Source organism: Mandrillus leucophaeus, unplaced genomic scaffold (assembly GCF_000951045.1).
Source record: "Mandrillus leucophaeus isolate KB7577 unplaced genomic scaffold, Mleu.le_1.0 Scaffold113, whole genome shotgun sequence".
Classification (NCBI taxonomy): domain Eukaryota; kingdom Metazoa; phylum Chordata; class Mammalia; order Primates; family Cercopithecidae; genus Mandrillus; species Mandrillus leucophaeus.
The window spans coordinates 5,601,520-5,626,443 of NW_012099543.1; the positions used below are offsets into that span (position 1 = coordinate 5,601,520).

The 24,924-nt window shown below is 36.4% G+C and overlaps 1 protein-coding gene across 2 annotated transcripts in view; it reads right to left on the reverse strand.

Annotated features, from left to right (window-relative positions):
- Positions 1 to 24,924, reverse strand: part of MORC1 (MORC family CW-type zinc finger 1) — a 162,145-nt gene that overhangs the window by 88,157 nt on the left and 49,064 nt on the right. For both annotated transcript variants that reach the window (XM_011995501.1, XM_011995507.1), the window contains exons 9-14: positions 22,469 to 22,594; positions 15,970 to 16,049; positions 15,063 to 15,133; positions 12,895 to 12,959; positions 10,446 to 10,589; positions 8,117 to 8,271 (exon numbers count right to left, since the gene is read on the reverse strand). In XM_011995501.1, the coding sequence (XP_011850891.1) occupies positions 8,117 to 8,271; positions 10,446 to 10,589; positions 12,895 to 12,959; positions 15,063 to 15,133; positions 15,970 to 16,049; positions 22,469 to 22,594 (641 nt within the window). The remainder of the gene's footprint in view (positions 1 to 8,116; positions 8,272 to 10,445; positions 10,590 to 12,894; positions 12,960 to 15,062; positions 15,134 to 15,969; positions 16,050 to 22,468; positions 22,595 to 24,924) is intronic.

Sequence of the window (24,924 nt, forward strand, 5' to 3'; positions counted from 1 at the left end):
ATATTTGATTTTTATTAATACAATGTATGCTTAATTCTGGCTACATTATTTTATTTTTCATGGATTAGAGGAATATTTTAAAATAAACTTTATTGTATGTATTTAAAGTACACAACATGTGTTATAGGATACACACAGATAGTAAAAGGGTTACTACAGTGAAATAAGTTAATATATCCATCTCACATAGTTACCCATTTTTCTTGTTTCTGTGGCAAGAGCAGCTAAAACCTACTCACTTAGTGTAAGTCCCATATACAGTACCTTTTCTTACTTCAAAGATGCATTGTGAGCTGCTTTATTAGAGTGAAATGAACCATTTAGCAAACTGTGAACTTCGTAAGCAAGTGTTTAAAACATGATTTTCAAAGACATTCCTTACCATTGTGTTTAAAGCCATAATGCAAAGGGTTTACATGTGCACGTTTAAAAGATGAGTCTCAGCATGTTACTTCAAAGATGGATTGTGAGCTGCTTTATTACAGGGAAGTGAACTGTTTACCAACCCAATTTTACTGTGTACCAATACAGTACAACTGTATTACCTACAGTCCTCATATTGTACATTCGGTTTCTGACTGCAGTTTTAAATTCAGAGTCATTCAATATAACTTACTCTTCTTAAGCAGGCTGAGGAGGAGAGTTTTGAGGTCTTCTTTTAGGTATGGCAGGGAAAATCAAACTATAAGAATCAAATTTCATTGAATTCCAGTAAGAATAAGGGTCTTAGGCTTTTTAGTATTTTATTTGCAATATGGGTGAGATCCTTGGAGATATTTTAGCAAAAAACTTCATTGTAGCTGTAAAAAATGTCATTATCATGATAATACAGGTACAGTCAGAAAGAAAAGGAAGCATAAGTGCTGTCAATGGTAATAATTTCAATCACCAGCTGAAAGCAATGTAAATGAATTAAATCTAAGAATGTGGTTTTTTTTTCCAACAGTCAATTTGATGAACCCTTGAACCATCTTTTTATTTGCTGGGAGCAGACACGAAGTAATGATTTTAAACAGAGTATATATTTATGTCATGTAAATCAATTAGGCAAAATGTCTATATCATATTTTAATCTTTTAATTGTCTCTTATTCTTTTCACATCAAGCTTTTATCCAAAGCAATTTTTTAGCAGTATAGAGTTCAGTTGCTTCTGTTAAACAGTAAAAATACCAACATGGGTAACCAAGTAGTAGATGAAAGACAGTTTTTCCTTATAGAAGTATTAGAGCTGATGAAGAAAATATATTAGAATATAATTTTTTGAACTCCTAAGGAATCTCAGCATTGATCACTAATTGCTAATATCATTAAAAGAGAGCCAATCAGCCTCCCAGCGGAAGAGCACACTACCACCTATGAAACATCTTGACAAAAAAGACACATCTGAATGGGCAAACTGCTAGTCTACCAATTTAAATAAAAATGAACAGAATGGAAGAACCTGTTGAACTACTCCTAGTAATGCAGTGAGCAAAATCTAGACTGTGTGATAACTATAAGACCACCAATCTGGTTTTCTTACAAATAAACTTAAGGAAGAACAGAAAGGAAGGGAGTGGAAGAGGGAGAGAGTGTGAGAGAGTGATAGAGAAAGAATCTTGCAGTTTATGACAGGAGATAATTAGAAATATGAACAACAGACTGGATATTTTACTATATTAAGAAGGTAGTAACTTTTAGGTAATGATATTTGTACTATGATTTTTAAACAGTACTTACTTTTAGAATAAATGCTAAAATACTTATGGATGTAATTATACAGGGTCTGGGACTGCCTTCATAATCCAGTTGTCAGGGAACAGTTGGGCTACAGATGAAACCAGTTCACCTACAAGTTGATCACTGAGGCTGGTTGATGGGTTTACAGAGTTTCATTATAAAATTCTCTTTAATTCTAATTTTGAAATCTCCCATATGTATTAGTTTGCTAGGACTGCCATAACAAAATACCACAGACTGGGTGGCTTATACAACAGAAGTTTATTTATTTTCTCGCTATTCTGGAGGCTGGAAGTCCAAGATCAAGGTATTGGCAGGCTTGGTGTCTTCTGAGGCTTCCCTACTTTGCTTACAGATGGTCACCTTCTCCCTGTGTCCTCACACATTTTTTGATTTGTGTGCACCTATCCCTGGTATGTCTCTTTGTGTCTCAATTTCCTCTTCGTATGAGGACACTAGTCAGACTGCATTAGGGCCCACCCTAACAACTCTATTTTAACTTAACTATTTCTTTAAAGGCCCTATCTCCAAATACAGCCTGAGCTACTGCGAGCTAGGGCTTCAACTTATGAATTTGAAAGGAATACAATTCAGCCCATAACACCACAATAAATTTAAAAATAACATAAAATATGTTGGTAATATTTTTAAATAAAACAGGATGCATACATAAAATCCTTAACTTCAAAAACTGAATTAAAAAGATATGAACTGTTTCTGAGACTACATCTTCAAATAAACTTGTCTCATATTCTCACCTTTTAATATTTGCCTCCTCACTCGATGTGTATCCTTAGCAAAGTTGTTATATTCATTTTCCTGGTAGTCCCTTTCTGAGATCTTAGAGACTAAATTGCATCATATGGAAAACAAAATTCTGTGGTGAGCAACTAGCTATATCCAGGCACTACAGCATTGTCTATGTTTTAAAGAAAATATTCATGTAACAAATATTATTTCTCACTTTCAAAATTATGCACAAACTGGGGAATTGACAAGGGTTAGGCGATAGCACAATCAGGAAAACATGTCCCAAGGTACCCACTTTTATCTCAGTGGAGATCACTGGTAGAGGGTCAGGGTGTCTGATTTTCCTGTCCTACGCAACTGGGTTTACGTGAAGTCATACAGAAAATACTAGCCAGACTTTACATAAATCTGGGAATATAACACATTAGTTAGAAGTTAGCATTAGATTCCAAAAAAAAGGTCATTACAACCTGAGAGAATGAGGCCTAATAAGGTGACAAACTTTACTAGGGATAAATGTATGATTTTACACTAGGGCTCAAAACCACTTAATGGAAAAAATAAGAAAAGAGAAGTATGGCTTTACATGAACACATATTAATATTTTTGTTAAAAACTTTAACTGGTAATGAGGATACTGAGGGTCAATAATGTGTTTACTGATAGTTCACATATTATTAGGTGTACCAGTAAGATTCCAACAACTCGAAAGAAAGATGAGGATCCCATTTCAGTCAAGGCTGTTCAGGTTTCATCTGGCATATTTTGTTTCTAGGTAATACACTTTAAAATATAATGTTAGGATGGTAAATATATTTAATACCATGTCAAATGAAGAATAATTGTTATTCTTGAACTTGGAAACGTTAGTCAAGATTAAACAAAGACTGAAGACAGATATAATCTTGTCTTCAAATACTTGGGGGCCTGCCATTTAGAAAAGCTTTAGGCCTCCCCTCCTTGGCCCCAAACAGGAAGAACTCAGTAAACCCAGCTAACCCCTCCCCATCCCTTAGGAAATATCACTTCCTCGGGGAGGCCTTCCCTGGCCTACAGACTGTGGGCTCCTGGCCACTGGCTTCTGTAGTTTTCATTCTTCTCTGTTGGGCACTAATCCTATTTCTAATTGTCAAATCGTGTTAGCCTATGTCTTAGTAAATTCGGTTGCTTATAATAAAATACTATAGACTAAGTGGCTTATAAATAACACCCTTATTTCTCAGTTCTGGAGACTGGGAAGTCCAAGATCAAGGCACTGCCAGATTCTGAGTCTGGTGAGGGCTTGCTTCCTGGTTCTTAGATGGCTGTCTCTCACTTGAACATCGCATGGAGAAGGGGATGAGGGGTCTCTCTTGGACTTCCTTTATAAATACACTAATGCCAGTCATGAAGGCTCTGCTCTCATGACCTCAACACCCCGCTAAAGTCCCAGTTGCTAATACCATCATCCTGGGGGTCAGATTTTCAATATTTGAATTTGTAGGGGAGACACAAACATTCAGACCATAGCACCACCCTAGACTGTAAGTTCTCAGAGAAGACAGACTATGTCTGATTTGCTGGTCCTAGAACACTGGTGCCTAGCATAGTAGAATGAAAGAACCCATGAGACATGGATTTGGATTTAATATGAAGATCTATGTATTTTTTAATAGTGTCGTGCAAATTTACGGGCTGCCTCGAGAGGGAGCAGTTTTCCTTTCACAGGTGGCCCGCATTCAGGCTTAAAATGGCAGCGAGAGTGAGGGGATTAAAAGTGACTGGGCTAAATGAATTTTACCCTCTTTGCCAACTGAAGAACTATGATTTGAATTCTTCTGCAAAACATCAGCTCAATTCTGATCCATTTTGGAAAAGTTTAGTAATACATTTTTCATAATTGCTTCTGTTCAAACCCAAATTTCATTTAATGTTTCTCCCCACTTTTTATTTCTCCTTCTCTCCCTAATCCCCAAAGCTGATGATTAATATTTCCATTTTATTATAAGGATGTATAAAGCTTCAGAAAACATAGTGGCAGACAGTGAGGTGAGGTCAGACTTAGAAACGAGGAAAATATTTCTGAGATTCTTAGCATCAGCTGAGCTGAAAGTAAATGTAGATTTGATAAATGACACAAAGTCATTACCTCTCCACTCCTCTTTTTGCCGATTCGATTTTTACAAGGACCCAGTTTTCCCTAAAAACACATCAGACTTTCAGCAAATATAAAGACTGCATCTTTTACTCACAAGGCAAAAAAAAAAAAAAAAAAAAAAAATTCTACCTTAATACTTTTCATTAAAATATATGCCCTATAATACTGGTTTTGAGATAGTCAAATATTACATAATTTTGGTTATTCCTGTGGGAGTTAATAAGCAAAGACCTTGAAGGTCAATCTCCTTACAAATTACTGAAACTACCAATTCTGACCTTGATTACTTGATTTAGTTTGATAATGAAGTTTGAGGATGAAGTGAAACATATGAACAAATACACATGCCTGCTATCCTTCCTCTAGTCTCTATCTTCCTTCTAGAGAAACATCTTTTGTGACAGTATCCTCTAGCCCTCTATCAATTCATAGATAATTATGGAATTGTGAAAACAATATGTTATCAACCAATAATAATAAAAATACAAATATATTTATTTTAAACCCTACTACATCTGTTGAAAAGGTTAAGAAACAGGTAGATAGAAGCAATTAGGTAGAAGATTGAGAAACAATTAGATAAGGACAGGGAATTAGGTAAGCAGTGGGGGCTAGTAAATGATACCCTGTACCTGGGAGTACAACTGTTGGGAGGGAATCCACATACCAAGCAAAGGGGCTTCAAGAGAGCTCCACCCACAAAGAGGACTGAGTATGACTCTCCCGAGTGTGACATAGATGGAAATAACTTTTACAACCTTTAAATCTAATGCCTACCTCTTTCTGAAGACTTAATTCCTTCTAAGGATGAAGACAAGGAAGGGATTACAGCGAAGACAAGAGGAGTATGGGGAGGTTCATGATTTTCAAATGCTTAATGTTTTCCTTTTGTACCATGTCATACTAGCAGTTAAAGACCAGAGAGTAGATGTTTGACTTAAACCTCACTATGTTTATGTTGATATTTATACCTTTACACATTTTCTACAGCTTTAAGCAAACCCTGCCAAACAATGTAATCATTCTCATGTTTAGCATAACTTCAGACATGTCTCTGAAAAACAAAAAAATACACGTGAAAAAAGATATGCCTATCCCAGGAAAAATTACACAGGTATACTCTTCAGAGCAGTGCTTCTCAAATTTGATTGTGAATATAAATCACCGGGAGATCTTGTAAAAATGCAGATTTTAAATCAGTGGGTCTCAGGTGGGGCCTGGGATTCTGCATTTCTAACAAACTCCAGGTGATGTTGATAATAATGGTGCACAGAACACACTCTGAATATGTTTTAGACCATGACATGAAAACCCAGATTCGGCAGGAAATCTGTCCCCTCAATCTCATTCCCCCTTTCATAATTTCTCACTGAGTTCCTACACTTTTCCCTGTTTTGCTGGTGAGAAAGCTTTAGGTACAGCTGGATGGATACAAATGAAAAGAAAATATTCTAAAATTACAACTTCAAGTGAAGATTTTAAGTTGACTGAAGGGTATAGACACATTTTTAATGTACATGAATTATACATACTTCATCCAAATCATTGAATACATGATATCCTATTTCTTGACATAAATGGAGCCCTATGTCTGCATAACTTAAAAGTAAGTTTATTTACAGACAACCCATAGAATGAGAGAAAATATTCACAAACCATTCCTCTGACAAAGGTCTAGTACCCAGAATCGATAAGGAACTTAAAGAAATTAGCAGGCAAAAGACAACCCCATGAAAAAGTGAGCAAAGAACACAAATACTTCTCAGAAGAAGACATACATGCAGTCAACAAACATGAAAAAAAAACGGTCCACATCACAAATCACCAGAGAAATGCAAATCAAAACCACAATGAGATACCATCTCACACCTGTAAGAATGGATTTTGTTAAAAAGTGTTAAAAAAAAAATGTTGGCCACGCTGTGGAGAGACAGGGACACTTACACACTGTTCGTGGGAATGTAAATTCATCTAGCCACTATGGAAAGCAGTTTGGAGATTTCTTTAAAAACTAAGATTTCAACCAGCATTCAACCCAGCAATCCTACTACTGGGTATATATTCAAAGGAAAATCAGTTGTTCTACCAAAAGGACACACGCATCCACACGTATGTTCATTACAGTGTTATTTCCAATAGCAAAGACACGGAATCAACCCAGGTGTCCATCAACAGTGGACTGGATAAAGAAAATGTGGCACATGCATACCATGGAATACTACACAGCCATAAAAAAGAATGAAATTGTGTCCTCTGCAGCAACATGGATGCAGCTAGAGGCCATTATCCTAAGCAAACTAATGCAGACAAAGAAAACCAAATACCACGTGTTCTCACTTATAAGTGGGAGCTAAACACTGGGTAAACATGAACATAAAGATGGGAATAATAGACACTGAGGAATATAAAAGGGGAGAGAAAGGGTGACAAGGGCTGAAAAACTACCTATTGGGTACTATGCTCAATACCAGGGTGACAAGTTTAGTCATATCCCAAACCTCAGCATCACACAATATACCTCTGTAACGATCTTGCACATGTACACCTTGATTCTAAAATATATGTTGAAAAACAAAAAGTTTAATTAATGCACAGCACACCATCTGATTGTTCAGGTGTCTCTGGGGAGTGAGGTGATCTAAACAAATCACATTTTTCAGATAACTAAAGTTTATCTTTTTAAGTTTCCAGATCTATTTATTTTAGAAATTTTTATTTGAAATCTTCCTGGAATTAACATACTCAAGAATTTTTAACTATACAAAACAAAGTTTAACATATCTGCCTGGGCGTGGTGGCTCAGGCCTGTAATCCCAGCACTTTGGGAGGCTGAGGCAGGTGGATCACGAGGTCAGGAGTTCAAGACCAGCCTGGCCAAGATGGTGAAACCCTGTCTCTACTAAAAATACAAAAATTAGCCGGGCGTGGTGGCAGGTGCCTGTAATTCCAGCCACTTGGGAGGCTGAGGCAGAGAATTACTTGAACCAGGGAGGCAGAGATTGCAGTGAGCTGAGATTGCAACACTGCACTCCAGCCTGGGTGACAAAACAAGACTCCATCTCAGAGAGAGAAAAAAAAAAAGTTTAACATATCTACAGTTACCCAGGGTCAGTAGTTTTTACTCTACGGTATGACATAACATTATACGAGCTACTAAGGTCTCCATGGGACTATGTGCTCTCACACAGTGGAGTTCCAGCGCCCTGAGCAGGGTTTCTCAGTCTACTTGGAGCTATCTTCTGTTTCCTTCCTCCATGGTCAGCTGCCACCTCACTCTGTCCTCTGATTGCCATTCCCTTGCAATTTCTAATCTGCTGCTTTGTTTTTCACGATAGTTTGGGAAAGATTCTGAAATGGGCTCCCTTCTCACTCCTGTTTTTAGAGCAGGAGCTCCCTTTCAGAGTTTTCAGTTGCTGGTAATCTGAATTCAGATAATCATGTCAGCTTAAAGAAATCACAGAAAGTAATCCCTCTGTAAGTATCTCCTACTATGACTATTGAATACTCACTGATGCCGGTGTCCTTACAGTACTGGACCAAGTACTGTCCCATGACTTTTAGTAGATGATTATACTCTTGGACATTGAGAAATTCCTGTTTATTATGGGATGGTTCCATGACCTCCAAGGGTATATTAACAATTCCAACCACGCCTGCGCCAAGTCTGAGAAAACATAAGCATATTTAAATTTTGAAAATCTGGCTAAAGAAAAAAATCAAATATATTCTGGTCATTTGAAATCATTTTTTTTTTCCAAAAATAAATTGATTCTGTTGGTCTGGACCATGTCAAAGTTTAACAAGTTATCTAATGACGTTATCATAAATCTGTGGGGATCCCAACATGTTTGGTATCATAATAAAAAAATCATTTTAGCACAATGTTACTGAGTTAATATGACTCGTCTTACAAACCTATCACCTTACATGGAGAGTGAGGGTGGCTGGGAAGGCAAGGCCTTTTGACATTAAAAACCATGGTGCCTTATTGCAATAAACTGGCATAATCTTCTAAATGACAGTGGCCAGAGAACTACTTTCTTTCTCTGCATTTCATCTATCAGATTGGATTTCTCCTCTTCATTGCAGAGGTCCCTGGGGTGCTCAGTGAATTCCATGAAGGAATCACAGAGCTGGCTTATCCCAAAGGGTATGAGTATCTCACTGTAAATCTGCTTGGTGACATAACTTGTTTTGGGAAAGAGCATACAATTGTCTAAGCCCTTAGGGCTGCCCACTGCCTTTTGTATGGCACATGTGTCAAAGCCTCACAATTTGGGGTCCCTGCCTATCGTGTTTTGCTACCACTTCACTCTTCCACCTTGCTTTCCTTTCACTATTCATTCTCTAAGTCTAAATTTGGGCTTCATTCTTCTAGAAGGCCTAAATTGACCTCCCCAGTTTGCTTCACTGCCCCTCCTAAATGCTCTTTTTGCACTGGATGCTCACCTCTAACATAATATTCATTCATTCATTCAAGCTCAGCACCTAGTCCTGTTCCAGGAACTAAGAATATGGTGAGAACCAGAAGTATAGGTTCCCCTGGCTTTGAAGTTTCTCTTTTACAGAAGGGTGGCAGGCATGAAGTTAAAAAACAGATAAGTATACAAGATCATTTCAGATGGTGATAAGTGGGGTGAGTAACATAATGCAGGTGCTGTGATATGTGAAGAGTGACAGGTGGGGGGAAGGGAAGGGACCAGTTTTAATTAGACAGTCACGGAAGACCTTCCTGTGGAAAATACTTCAGGCTCATGGCTGAATGGCATGTTAGGGCCCGCAGTAAGAACATCTGAGGACAGAAGGTTCAAGGCCGAGGAATGGCATGTCCCAAGGTCTCAATGCAGAAATGAGCTTAGGAGGTCTGAGGAACAGGAAATGTAGAGAGGGTAGGGTATTAGTAGGGGGTGAGGTCCCACAGCCAGTCAGAGGCCAGATAACTGGAAGCGCATGGCAAGCAGTTCTATTCTGAGTGCACTGGGATTTAAGCAAGAAATCCAACGAATCTAGGTTTTATAAGATAATGCTTGTTATTTTCACACAATATAAAAATATGCATTTATATGCTTGTCCCGTTCACTGGATTATACATTCCTTAGCAAACGGGCCATTTATCAGCAGAGCTTAGTATAGTGCCTGGCATACAACACTGCACTATAGGTGCTTATTAAATAAACAATGAATGAATTGCTAATTCCTTGAGAGTGAAGAAGCAAGACAGTAAATGCTCCCTGACCCTTTCTACTGGTCATGATTATCTTGTCTGATCCTGTCCTTTTCTGTGTGTCTCTTCAGGACTCTACATCATTGATGAAAGCAGCTTGAGAAGTTTCAGACCATTGGGAAAGCATGAGAATGTATTACTCTAAAATCCAAATAGGCTAGAGAGTTTCAGTAACATATGATCATGCAGGTAACTGGCATGAACTCATACATGTAGGGGCTGCACAAAATGTTAATAGGGTTGCTTTACAAGACTATGAATTTTTCTTTTCTTTCTCTTCTAAAAGTTATTTAATATGCTTGTATTATTTTTAAATTGGTAAAGCACTAAAAATTTAAGCCAAAGAGGTGGCACAAGGAATGGCCCCACATCAAGTTGCTCAATCAATGCATTGAAAAAAATTTCCCAAAGTGTGATTTTTCCTTAGAGCATGCATGCAGATTCACCGATATTATAAATGAGGCAGATTAATGCCTGCATATCGACAGGAAGGGTGAACAGAGACTATGACATTTGCTCCCATTGTGATTAGTCACTCATCTCACTCCACAGACAGCATCTTACTGTAACCTCCCACTCTCTGCTTATACCTCTGAAAGCAAAAACATACTTACAAGGACTTCAGTTTCAACTGTGAGCCCACTTTTTCATGCATTTTGATCAAACGGTTGTTGCTGTAAATGAACATTCCAGCTTGGCTTCGGTTTTCCACGTTCACTCCATAGAACAGGGAGAGTGTTCTGGCTTTCTTTAATTCTCTAGAGTTAGATTTAGAAAGTTTAAAAAGTTGTTTATTAAATAAACACATATAGTTTATGAAACTGCTAATAATTAAACTAGAAGGTTAACATCAAAGGTATACATCCAAATATTTTGCAAAATCTGGTAGGCACACTCAGATGTCTCTGTATAGCCAAGTATTCTGCATAAACATGATGCCAGTAACTAGGCCAGTCAAACAAAAGCATTCACTGATTCAAAAACACGTCTGCCGATTTAAATTGACAAGAACTAGAAAATACTAAAAGAGTTGTGAAATATTAACCGGTCTTGTAGGTACATTGCAGCATTTTTTACAAAATGATGACTTGGCTATTTTAAATTTTAGGTATTTCTAACAGTAGGTGTGATTTCTAAATTTCAGCATCTTCTCAAGTCTCCAGATATCCCACACAGACTGGAATGCACCAAAAGATATTCTCTGGCTTCCTCTTAACTTTTTCCAAAATACAAGGTAAATAAGTTATTATCATAAAGCAAGTTTACAAGGGCAACAGATATGAGCTCCTGTTTTTCTGACTGACCTTCTATATTATGTTTTGTGTGAGTTTTCTATTAAAAGTATAAAATAGAAATTGAGAAATACCACAATGTGATAAAAACAGTTATAGTAAGGAGTTGTGATATAAACATCTGTAATATCAGAGGCTGCTAGAAGCTACGAAAACGCCTGGATGTGAGAGGCAGACTTGGTTTCAGATACAAGCCTGTCTTTGTAATAACCATGGTTGTGCCTCTTAAACTTTCTGTCTCATTTGAAAAATGGGACTAATACCTGTCTAGCCACTTGTGATGTTATAAGAACTAAAAGAAATAATGTTAAATATAAGCCTGGAACAGATTAAATACATAACAATTGTTATTTTCTTTACCCAATCAAGGATGACAACAAAAGTAATTCTCCTGCGTTCACCCTGTAGCTCCCCTCTCTCCACAAACTTGGTCTTTTGTTTTATGACCATGTGCTATTACATTTAACATAATACACTTACTGGACTAATTAAATGCATCTATCATTAAAGAACAATTATAAAGTTCTGTCAGTCCTTCCATGTGGATATTATATATATAGAACATAAGATATGAGTTAATATACCATATATTTATTAAACGCATGTATATCTAAGGTTAAACATATAGGAATCAAACTTTTTCTCAAAAATCACTACTCAGTAATGAGATCCCAACTATTCAACAAAAGTACTGACTGTATAAGGGATACCTAAATACGGTATTACAGTATATGACATAGTCACTCTATAATATTAAATGATATACTGATATTCTTCGATTAAAAAACCCAGCATTTGACCATTAAAACAAGTTCATGGCAACTGGCATTATTATTAATAAAGTATTGATTGGTCAGTTTTCAAACACTTCACTGTATGAACTACCTCATACAGTGAACTTGTTTCAAGGAGGTTTTTATTTCTAAAGCCTTAGGGCTTCATTTTTAAATTACATTTCTATGACATTTATTTAAATTTTTCTGGTAAATGCATAAGTAACATTTCACATTTATTTATTTTGATAAATGCAAAAGTGACATTTAAAATTTAAGTTTTGAGGAAAGTTATGGAGGAAAGTTATGGTTGGAAAGTTATGGTCAGTGCATGGTTCACAAAAAATAATGTTAAGAACTAATCATACTTCCCTTAAAAATAGTTTCACAAAGGTATCACAGCTTTCAAAGTCCGATCTTATGTGGGCAGCAGTGATTATTTTCAGTTTAACTTGTTTAGCATTTGAGTTGGACAGCAAGTTAATCTTACAAATGTAAATATCTGGTTTTGTTAACATATCCTTGCTATTTTTATTTTAACGATATATAAGCAATACATTCACGTGAAACATTACTTCCTATCTTAAATTTTAAGCTACTAGACAAAGGGAAGAAACTGGAACCAATTCTCTAGAATTTAAATGGCAAATGACACAGAGGAAAAGTGAGTTATCAGCTGATCCTCCGGGCAGTTCACTCCCTCATCCAGACATCTTCATCTAGCCCAAACAATTAAATAATGAACTAATTTTTCACTTTTTTTGGAAGTTTTAACATTATGTAGACACACACGTGTACATGTAAATATATACTTTATCAATGTTTTACATTGCTTATCTTGGTTTTGGGACCTTGACTATATTAGATTTCAGATTATAAGATGTCACAAGCTGAAAAAAAAATTGTCACAATAACCACTAAATCTACCTATTTAGAAACCAGAATTTGTTTTAACACAGTACAGAGGATTCCTGCAAACAAAAAACCTTATGTCTCACCTTTGTTTCTCTTTAAGATTCTTTTGTTTTGCTTCCACATCTTCCAAAGCTCTCTGTAATACATCCTGGAGAAGTGCATTGGTTAGGAGAGAACATTATGCCACTGAATTAACAAAAAGCAAGTTGACATTATCCTATTATTCAAATGTTTCAAGGGTAACAATAGCTCACATTAATGCAATTCTACCTTTGTAGATTCTCAATGCTTGATAAATTATTCGGTTCCAACACCTTAGAATATAAACCAAATCCTAACCCACTACTCTCTTTTGTATATATTCAGATATCCTCTCTGCCTTTTAGAGAAAGAAACTTTATTCTCCATAATGGCACAAAGTCTTTGACAAAAACTACATGAAAACTTGGGTGAGTTATTTAGTGTACCCAGGTTCTGACTTTTGTTTGTGAGAACAATAAATGCTCAATTATGTGACCACTAAGTGTTTTTGCAGGAAACAAAAAGATAATTGAGAAATTTGGTTAGTAGCCAGCAGAAAATATCTCCTTCATATCGAATTCTGGATACATCTAATATTTCTCAAACTTTCCCTTTATAGGATACCCCATGCCCAGTTATCTTTCTTATTAACACTTTTGATTTGATATTTCAACTCATTCACTACTCTAAATCTGGTACGCTCCCTCTAACCAAGCAGAAGAGGAATAATTCATGATTGTTGTTCTCAGGCATCAGAATAGCCTCTTAACACGCTTCATCCTCCTGAGGTGAAAGGTAGGTATCTCTTTTGATGTATGGTACACCACTGAATGAACACTGAATTTCCAGTAAAAGAAAGTGGAAAATGGTTGGCAAGTATTCCATTTAAAATTCATCTGCCCAGAAGAATTTAAGAGGTCAAAAGTTCAGGTCATTCTGCTTTGCTCTCTTCTCTGCCTTAAAGAAACCGGACTGCATCAGATCAACAAAGCAAATTGGTCAAGGACTTCCCTACCCTGCCTGGCAGTGCCCTCAGAGCACAGAGCAGAGGCAGGGAGAAGAAACAGCAGGAGGCAAAAAGGAAGCAAGGTCCTGACCCATTAGTCTTTCTCTGGACTCTCAAACATATAAAGCAAAGGGAAATGATTTCTTAAAAACAAAATTTTAAAAAGCTTAAACGATTAAAAATCGATAATCAATAACAATAAGATAGGTTGACCTTTAATTTAAAAAATGAAAAGAAAAAACTAAGAGAAATTGGGGCAAGTCATGGACAGAATTAGCTTTGGGGCATTAGCACGAACTACTCTTTGATGTCATCCCTTACCAAAGACCTTAGATATGAAAGATCTTTATCAGACACAGCCTTGGTCCTGGAAAGTTAAATGGCAAAATCACTGAAAGGATTCATACATTCAGTCTGTAGAAGAGGATGAAGAGAAGGTGAAGTAAGGCATTTTACCTCCATATTCCTACTTATCCCTTTGCATGTAAGCAAACAAATATGTTGCTTAATGATTCACCATCGTTTAAAGCTTCACACCATATTTTTGGTAAGAGTTAGCAAACTTACAATACATGTCTTGCAGCAATATTCTATTTCTCTTAGTTGCAATGCATTATAATTAATAACAATAGTTCTTTTTAACTTATCTTACTCATGGGCATATTGTAAGAATTACAAAGAATGTTTATGAACTGTGTGGAGCAACTCATAATAAAACAGCTTTGGAAGCTGGAAGCATTGTTATTAATATTCATAATTACAGTATATAATTCCTGGCACTAGCAAAAAGGATTGCTTATTAGACTTTGCCTTGCTTTCCCCATTTATTTAGGTCCACAGGGAGCTACAATTTGAATAGATATTTTCAAGGAGACTTGATAGGCTAGTTTTTTCTTCTGCTGGCTTTTCATTATTTTTTCCCTTTCTCCTGTTACTTTCCTTTCTATTTTAAAGAAATTGCTTGTGATGCTCTTCCCCATTTCAAATTCACCCCATGTTCTGTTCATCTTTTGTCTCTGCCTCAGCCTTGCCCCCACTTGCTGAGTTTCCTCTCCTTTCTCTGCACTCATCTATTCTGTTGACCTGAGTTAAAATCAACTTAATCTGCTGAGCTTATCTGTGCTTAAAAGTTTGGGAAGTAGATGGTAAGAGACAACTATGCACAGGAAAAAGCAAATGACACAATTTGCCATTTAATAAGACTACTCTCTTTACATGTCGTACCTTGGCAGAAGATAAAGAGGTTCTGTCACACTGGTTTACTTTGATTTGTGCTTCTTTCAATATGAATTCAGCTGGAAGTAGAAGCCGAATAGTTATAATATAGCAGAATTATTTCAAGCAATTTTAAGTGAGTATTTTCCACACACATAGCATGACCAGTGAAAAATGGCATACAGACCATGATCTCAGAAAACCCTATGTTCCTCTTATAACTTTTACACATTTGAAATCTTCCTTCTATTGGGCTTTCATTTAGGTATGACAATTTATAGGACATAAATATATAAATATAAATTCAAAAGTCATAAATGAGTTTTTAGCTGACAGAAAATGCGTTAAAATCCACAAAATATAGATGTAGAGCTACTACTCACTCCCAGATACTGGGGAAGAGAGCTTTGTTCCTGCAGTAGGAGGAGTGAATATGTAGAACATCCTTCCGCAAGTGGATGCAGTGCAGGGATCTAAAATGACCTAACACAGTGCTATGACAAGCAGGGTTTCTTAGTTTATTTTATTTTTTAAAATAGAGACACAGTCTCACTATGTTGCCCAGGCTGGTCTTGAACTCTTGGCCTCAAGTGATTCTCCCACCTTGTCCTCCCAAAGTGCTTGAATTATAGGTGTGAACCACCATGTCCAGACAGACAAACAAGGTTTCTAACAAATATCAATCTAGTTGGAAGTGTGTTCAGGATTATACTTACAATAATAAATAATATCATGAGTAAACAAACTCAGAGATGAAAAGAATGTGTTTTGAAGTTCCACAGAGACAGAAACCACAATTAATTAATTGTAGTAGCTCCTACAATGCCTAGAGCAATGTATGTCTCAGAATAAGTGCACAATTAAGATATGCTGAATGACTGAACAACAATGATGTAGGCTACAGGTAATCGCATACCAATCTTTACTGCTTCTTCTGCCTTTTTAACTTCATTTTTAAATGCTCCTTTAAAAGAAGATGTGACATAAAGATACTTTCTGAAAAGAAAAAAGAACATAATCAAGTCAGACTATCATTTTAAAGTACATAAGACAATATTCTTTAGTAAGACTATATGCTCCAGAGATACATAATTATTAAGAAAGATTCAACGAGTGAGTTGCATCCAGCTAGTAAATTAGCAAACTTTATACCTAAGTGAAATTCCTTGCCTTTCACTACTTAAAAATGTTGCTTTTGTAAGAAGACTTCATGAGAGCGATAAGAAAATCTGCCCACACAAATGTTCACTTAGACATCTAAAATAGGATAATTTTCTTTAAAAAATTTTATGAAGTTGTTCCCTTATCAAAGTTTCTGGTTAATATGCATAGCCCTCTTACTCAGATTATCATCAACACCGGATAAACTACTTATCCTAGTCCCAAAACAATTATCTCTAACTGCGATGCTCAGAAACACACATTCATGTATCATTTTAAATTACCAAAAGCACATTTTCTACTTTATTGATTGAGAGACCTGTTTTCAAGGTCCATTGTTTTAGTGATTGCAAAGATGCTCTAGAACAATAAAGGAAAAAATATATACACGTATATATCCATAAATTCAAAGAGAACAAAGCATAGGTGAGAAAAGCTCTACAGAACCTGAGGTTCTCTGAATACAGTTGAAAGTATGTGCATCTGTTACAGAAAATTCCCCAAACTGGGCTTTAAAACATTGGTTTAAATCATCATAGAGAGAAAAATTCTAGAATAATATTTGGTTTGAGAATGCTCGAAGCTCTGTAAACTCTAAATGTACATCAATAAGAAAACAGTTAAATAAATCATAGTGCTATGCAATATATTTAACAATGACAAAGTCTCCAAGATATAACTGTAAGAGAAAATAACAAGTCGTACATAATTTTATGTTTAAAAAAACCTGCATGTGCATGCATGCATGTGCACATATATATAACTGTGTAGAAAACAATCTGGAAAGATATTTATTAAACTTCTAACAGAGGTTCTCCTTTGGGGAACATTACAGATTGCTATAGCACAGAATGAATGACAAGTGGTAAAAAGGGCTTTTAGTTATTTGATTTTTCCCCCATATCTAATTCTGTATTGTATAAATTTTTATTAATTTTACTACTTTTATGAGGAAAATAGAACCCTTCTCCATCAAGAGAAATAAAAATATGAAGAAACACTAAGTACCTTTCAATGCTTTGTGCTGAATAAGTATGGAACATAATACAGCATTTTGGGTGACTGGTTTGATCAGAACAACTTGCAGAAATTTAAACTTTCATTGACTTTAATTTTCACACTTAAAACATTTGTTCAAAATACTCTGGCCAATATCAAATACAGTATTTTAAAATTTAAGTTGAAAAAAACAGACTTCAAGTAAAGAAAACTACAGTTCTGAACTTTTATTAATACAGAAAAAAATTAGCCCCCAGTTGTAAATCATAACTACATTGTAGTATTCAATCATAATTCTTTCTTTTAAGTTATAAGAGTTTACCTGGTTTAATCATATTGTGAAAATAATTCTAATCCTTAATTATTCTTTACAACATGTAATTAGGCAGGATCAATAATTTTCTGGTTCATATAATATTGATAGGTAGAGATGTGGATGTCCAGTAGACCTCCCAAATTTAGTATGTCCACTATGATATGAAGAGAAGTCCATCCACCATTCCTCCTAACCTCTACATTTGCACTTCCCCTATCATTCCCAAGATTTTGTTCAGGATAAAAATTTAGAAGGCCTTCTGGACTCCTCAATTTCTCTCCACCCCATATCCAACTCATTGGCAAGACCTGTTGGCTCTATCTTCACAACACATCTGTAATCCAGACACTTTTCATCCCTTCCACCATTACCACCTGAGCTCAAGCTCATTTCTCTCCTAGAATACAGTAATAGTATCTATCCTACCTCAACTTCCCTCCTTTCTTCTTGTTCCATGAAATCAGTTCTCTACTCAACAGCTAGAATAATCTTTTAAAAACGTAGATCAAGTAATGCCACTCCTCTGCTCAAGTTATTCCATTCTCAATACAGCCACCTCTTCGTGTCATGTTGCTTCAGGACTTACCTGATCTGCCCAATCTACTTCAATCTGTTTTCTGTGTTTTAGCTAGACTAGCCTTTGATTGCTGTCTTTGCACTTACTGTCCCCTCCTTCTGGAACCATCTTCCCACAAAATTATTGCATAACTCACTGTGCTACCCACCATCCAAGATGTCTCCTGTGTTTTTTTTCCTCCTGGTATTAATGCCTATGTGTGGTGCCCCCACCGCAACACTAAATCTAGGCTGACCTGTGGCATGGCAAAAGTGATGGTCTGTCACTTTTGAAGATGGGTTCTAAAAGGCTGCAAATTCTACTTTGTTCTCTTGAATTGCTCACTCTGATAGAAGTCAACCATTATGTCATGAAAATACTCAGGTGGACCTATGCAATGGACCTTTGTTAAGAGGAACCAACTTGCCCCAAAAGACACACACACTCATATGTTTATTGCCACATTATTCACAATGGCAAAGACATGGAATCAATCTAGGTGCCCATCAATGTTGGACTGGATTTTTTTAAAAGTGGTACATATACACTATAGCATACTACACAGCCATAAAAAAAGAATAAAATCATGTCCTTTGCAGTGACATAAATGCAGTGGAGACCATAATCTTAAGTGAATTAACACAGAAACAGTAAAACAAGTACCTCATAATCTCATTTATAAGTGGGAGCTAAACACTGAGCACACATGGACATAAACATGGGAACAACAGACACTGGGGAATACAAGACGGGGGAGGAGGGAGGCAGGGATGGGGGTATGGGTAGAAATCATCCCTATTGGGTACCATGCTCATTAGCTGGGTAACAGGATCCATACCCCAAACCTCAGCATCACACAATATACCCATGTAATAAACCTGCACATGCACCTCCTGTATCTAAGATAAAAGTTGAAATTAAAAAAAAAAAAGAATTACCTGATATTTTATCATCCATTTTAATTTACATGTTGTCTTTCCTCCCCCACTAGAACGTAAGCTCCATGAGGGCAGGAATTTTCTCTTTTTTTTCTTTTTTTTTCTGAGACGGAGTTTCACTCAGTCGTCCAGGCTGGAGTGCAGTGGTGTGATCTCAGCTCACTGCAACCTCTGCCTCCTGGGTTCAAGCGATTCTCCTGCCTCAGCCTCCAGAGTAGCTGGGATTACAGGTGCAAGCCACCATGCCCAGCTAAATTTTTGTATTTTTAGCAGAGATGGGATTTCACCTAAGAATCTTGGCCAGACTGGTCTCGAACTCCTGACCTCAGGTGATCCACCTGCCTCGGTTTCCCAAAGTGCTGGGATTACAGGCGTGAGCCACCATGCCCAGCCCAGGAATTTTCTCTTTTTGCTTTTGCAAAATGTCCAATGCCTACAAGAGAGCCTTGCACATAGTGGTCATTCCATCCACTTGCTCTTACGCATTTGTATAATAACTACTACTATTGGTTTACAAACATTTCAGAAACCTTACTGTTTTTATGTTTAACATAAAACACTGTTTTATTTTAGTCTTCATAATAACCTCAGTGGCAGAGGAATTCCCAATTCACAGTGGAGAAGAGTGAGACTCAAGTAATTGCCAAAGGTCCACAACGAGTAAATGACAAAACCTAAATTCCCATCCAGGTTTGGCTAATCCAAATTTTGCTTCCAACTATCATACTGTAATAAAAGATTAAATAATTCAGTACTGTAAAAATTCAAAAATGGACACATAACATGCATAGTATACAAAAGAATCACTGTTCAAAAATTACTAGTCTGATGGGTGGGTGGGGTGTTAGGGTATGGAAAGCATCCCTAAATACTGAATTGTTTCGGAAGCATAGTGTTGCAGAGTATTCAACAACAGAACATAGCGTTAATGTCACCGAATAACTTAAAAAGGACCATGATGTTCCTCTGAATGCAGGATAACACCCATCCCAACTCATTTGGGCTCCCTTCAGCATCATGGGTCTATGGTTAAGCAATGTTAATGAAGAATGTTTGCTGCCTAAGATCAAATAACATAACCATATAATAATTTGTCTTTATTATATAAACAATATTTAAGACTCCAAGAATTATAGACTTATAAAATGTTTAAGAGACCTGAGAAATCACCTAGAAATTTTTTCCAAAGTAATAATTTCTTCCATGATCTAGACTCCTCCAGAGACAAATTTGCACTCATCTTGGGTGGGAGTCCGTTCCATTGTAATACACTCGAATGGGAAGCAGCCATCACTTGATATAAGTAATTTAGGTAGATTACACTCAATTTACTAAAATTCCTTCAGAAAATAGAGACAAATCCACATTTTCCATGGGCTTAAACTATTTTTTACCCAAACTCACCGAGGGAAATTTAATTTGAAAAGATTGGCTATATTGATTGATCCAGGAGACACTTGGCGCTCCCCAGAAGAATAAGACGGATGAAAAGGAAACATTGCTTTGATATTTATTAGGAAATGAATGAACTGATTTATAGGGAAAGTCTCAGGATTGGAATATTTTATTTTCAAAAGATGATGGGCAGTATAATTAGAAATCAAAAGTAAAGCTTTTGCAAAATTCATTGGTGTGTGCTCAGGGAGTACGATGCAGAGATCTATAATTTTAGTATTAATATCTTTAGGAGTGATTGCAAGGCCCCTCTCAGGACAGCTACTGCATTTTCATGCAAATAAGACAAGATGACAAATGTAGACATATTATAAAGAGTTAATGTGGTATAGGAGAAGAAGCATTGAATTTGGATTGGTAAAGAATTTAGAGCCAGAAGGTTTGAGTTCTTCTCTAGTTTTAACATTTCCTTATCTCTAAAATGATGATGATAACCAAACACACAGTCTTACTGCAGAAATCAAATGAAATAGTTCAGGTAAAAAGGCACATATATATAGGCAGTGTACACAAATTAAATGTTTCTCCCAATAGATATCAAGGTCCTCAAAACAAGAATTAATCTTATCTTTTTTCTATTTTTCCATAAGTTATTGGGGTACAGGGGGTGTTTGGTTACATGAGGAAGTTCTTTAGTGGTAATTTGTGAGATCCTGGTGCATCCATCACTCAAGCAGTATACACTGCACAATATGTTGTCTTTTATTCCTTGGCCCCCTCCCACTCTTCCCCCCTATAAGTCCCCATAGTCCACTGTATCATTCTTATCCCTTTGCGTCCTCATAGCTTAGCTCCCACATATCGATGAGAACATACGATATCTGATTTTCCATTCCTGAGTTACTTCACTTAGAATAATAGTCTCCACTCTCATCCAGGTCATTGCAAATGCTGTTAGTTCATTCCTTTTTATTGCTGAGTAGTATTCCATTGTATATATATACCACAGTTTCTTTATCCACTTGTTGACAGATGGACATTTGGGTTGGTTCCATGATTTTGCCATCGTGAATTGTGGTGCTATAAACACGCATGTGCAAGTATCTTTTTCAAATAGCTTCTTTTCCTCTAATCTCAGACTCACAGAAAAATCTGATAAATGTTTGGTGTGTAAATGAAAGACTAACCAGAAACTACAACAAGAAAATGACCATTGTGATGGCATGCATGGTTGGACAAAATGGATTTTATAATATGTAAATATAAACTTAAAGGCCAGACCTAGTGGATGGCCAGGCACGGTGGCTCACGCCTGCAATCCCAGCACTTTGGGAGGCCAAGGCAGGCGGATCACTTGAGGTCAGGAGTTCGAGACCAGCCTGGTCAACATGGTGAAACCTCGTCTCTACTACAAATACAAAAATTAGATAGGTGTGGTGGTGCACGCCTGTAATCCCAGCCACTCAGGAGGCTAAGACAGGAGAATCACATGAACAGGGGAGGCAGAGGTTGCAGTGAATCAAGATTGCGCCACTGTACTCCAGCCTGGCTGACAAAAGAGAGACTCTGTCTCAAAACAACAACAACAAAACCTTGAAAACATTTATGTTAAAGTAAAAAAACACATAAAATATATATCAACCAGATACATATTTATAAATATATTCATTCTATATGTATAATATAAGCATGTACATATATGGTTTAATAGTTCAAATGTATTGTGTAAACAGAAGATATATGTGAACTGTGATCATTTAGTGGAACTAATTGTTGTCAAAGCACCTAAAATTCACTGAAGTAAAAAACAAATTTCTACTCGGGGTGATGATCTAACTTAGCATGCTCACTGCAGTGTGTTTCTATTACTGCCAAATATTTGTTCACATCCAATTACTCTTTAGCAAACCTTCCTGGATGTGGTTTAAATTTTGTTTATAATGTAAAAATCTTACTATCAAAGTCAATGTCCTCACTTTGACAACTTTAGGGAGCACATCAATTTTATAAATAAAAACTCCATGAAGATAACTGAAGAAAGATGAGTTACCTGGGTCTGTAGAGGCAATAGCAAAGATGTTTAGTCTTAACTCTCTTGGCTTGAATGAATATTCTCATCCATGGGTTAAAATACAGAATAGATGTGTAGGCTCTGAATGACCACCTGGCTGGGAAACTGAAATAGAAAATACAAAATGTCACAATACAGAGGACACAACAACCACATCTCTTTGAGAAGAAATAACATCAGACTATCAGGTTATTATTGTTACTACAAGAAGCTTCAGGAACTTTTCTTCTAAAACTAATGACACCACAAACACCAGCAAATCTCACAACACTCACTTCATTAAGGAGGCCTCTAAACACAGACCCAACACAAGTAACCTACACTTTGGTTAGAACTGAACTTTTGTTGGCAACCAACTGACTCTAAGAAGGCTTATATCAGCAATCTAAAATATACCTTCCATTAAAGTTGTTGACCTAGGAGAATAAAGTCAAGTCAAATAAACAAAACAATCCCTCGTTCAAACACAACAAAAAGAATCCAGGCTCACATGAATAAAAAGCATTTCCATTAAGTCCTTATAAACAGAGAAATACAGTAAAAATGTTTCATTTGCTTTTAAAATTATGATCAAGAAACATAAAATTTCATTCCATAAGAGCAATAAGTATTAAAATAAGTATTTATGGCCAGTTGAGGGGAAGCATCTGACCACATGATAATGAAAAAGGAGAAAAGAGAAAAATAAAGGATGGGAAGGCAATAAAACGGAAGCAAAACCAATGTAAATAGCCTATGAAGAAAACTACCCTTGTAAAGCTGCATTTTGGGAAATTACCATGTCATTTTATACTTATAACTCCAGGGAACTTCTATATTAAAGTCCGTTTATGAACTGTAAATCCTCTCCAATAAGATAGGAAGTAAAGATCCACAACAAGGCCAGCCACGCTGAAGAAGCGATGCTCTTTACCACTCGGTCACAGAAAAGGCCACTCTACAAGGTCAAATGGAAAGCAGAGAGCTGTAAACCCATCATTTTTACACTTGTACCTCAGTCCAGAATAAGACAAAGATGATGGGAAAAAAATGTAAGGCCTGTCTAAGGGGGAACCACTTAACAGGTCAACACTATTGCCAGTAACTCAGTAAGACAGGCAGAGCTCCAAGAAATTTTCAAAAATGAAGATGAAGCCACAAGAAATTCAAGAATTACCTGGTTGGTTTTAAGTTCCTTCAGGCAGGATCTGAAGCTCATTAAAAAGTCAGGAATTTATTTTAATTGTTCCAAAGGAAATTCTCTGAAATAAGTCTCAACCAGAATTTTCCCAGTATAAATTACATATTAGTATCTAGTCCATCACTCTTACTCCCTAAATATTAATACTAATGTATTTTTTAAAGTAACAAGATAGGCTGTCTGTATTCGGGTGTTGCACTACAAATACAACAATGTGGTTGCTTTTAGTATACTCGGAACTGCACAATTAAGTATGTCCTCACCTGATAAAAGAAATGGAAAGAAGTCACCTTGGGACGCTTGCCATTATTTAAATCCTTTCTGGATCTCCTGATTTTAAATTGCTCTTAGAACTGGTAGCTCTTTCTTTTGACTCTCTTCAAAACTGATACATCTTTATCATTTGAAAGTAAAAGTCAAAAGTAATTCAGAGACAACTTTGAGAATTTGAGAAATATGGTGAGAGATAAAATCAGCTAAACAAATTCCGGCTAAAAATATACATATATACACATATATATACACACACGTATGTGCTATGAGGATGCAAAGGCATAAGAATGATACAGCAGACTTTGGGGACTTGTCGGGGGGAAGAGTGGGAGGCGGCCGGAGGATAAAAGACAACATATTGTGCAATGTATACTGCTTGAGTGATGGATGCACCAGGATCTCACAAATTACCACTAAAGAACTTCCTCATATAACCAAACACCACCTGTACCCCAATAACTTATGGAAAAACAGAAAAAAGATAAAATTAATTCTTGTTTTGAGGACCCTGATATCTACTGGGAGAAACACTTAATTTGTGTACATTGCCTATATATGTGCCTTTTTACCTGAACTATTTCATTTGATTTCTGCAGTAAGACTGTGTGTTAGGTTATCATCATCATTTTAGAGATAAGGAAATGTTAAAATTAGAAAAGAACACTAATTCTTCTACCTTTTAATAGCCTAATTGATTCACTCATTCAGTAACTAGTTATAGGTAAATATTCATAGCATGCATGTTGGGGATCCTCAAGGTCTCCCCTATGTTAGGAGAGTCACTGGAAGGACTCACGGGCCTTAGCACACAATTGTACTCATGGCTTTGACTTACCACAGTACTGTAGAGAGGACACACAGTGGCTCACAAGGGAAAAAAAATAGGTGGAGTCTGGAGTAATCTATCTGCTAGCTTTCCTACATCCTCTCCTCCTTATGAAAGTTCACACAGAGCATACTTTTCTCCCAGCTATGAAAATGC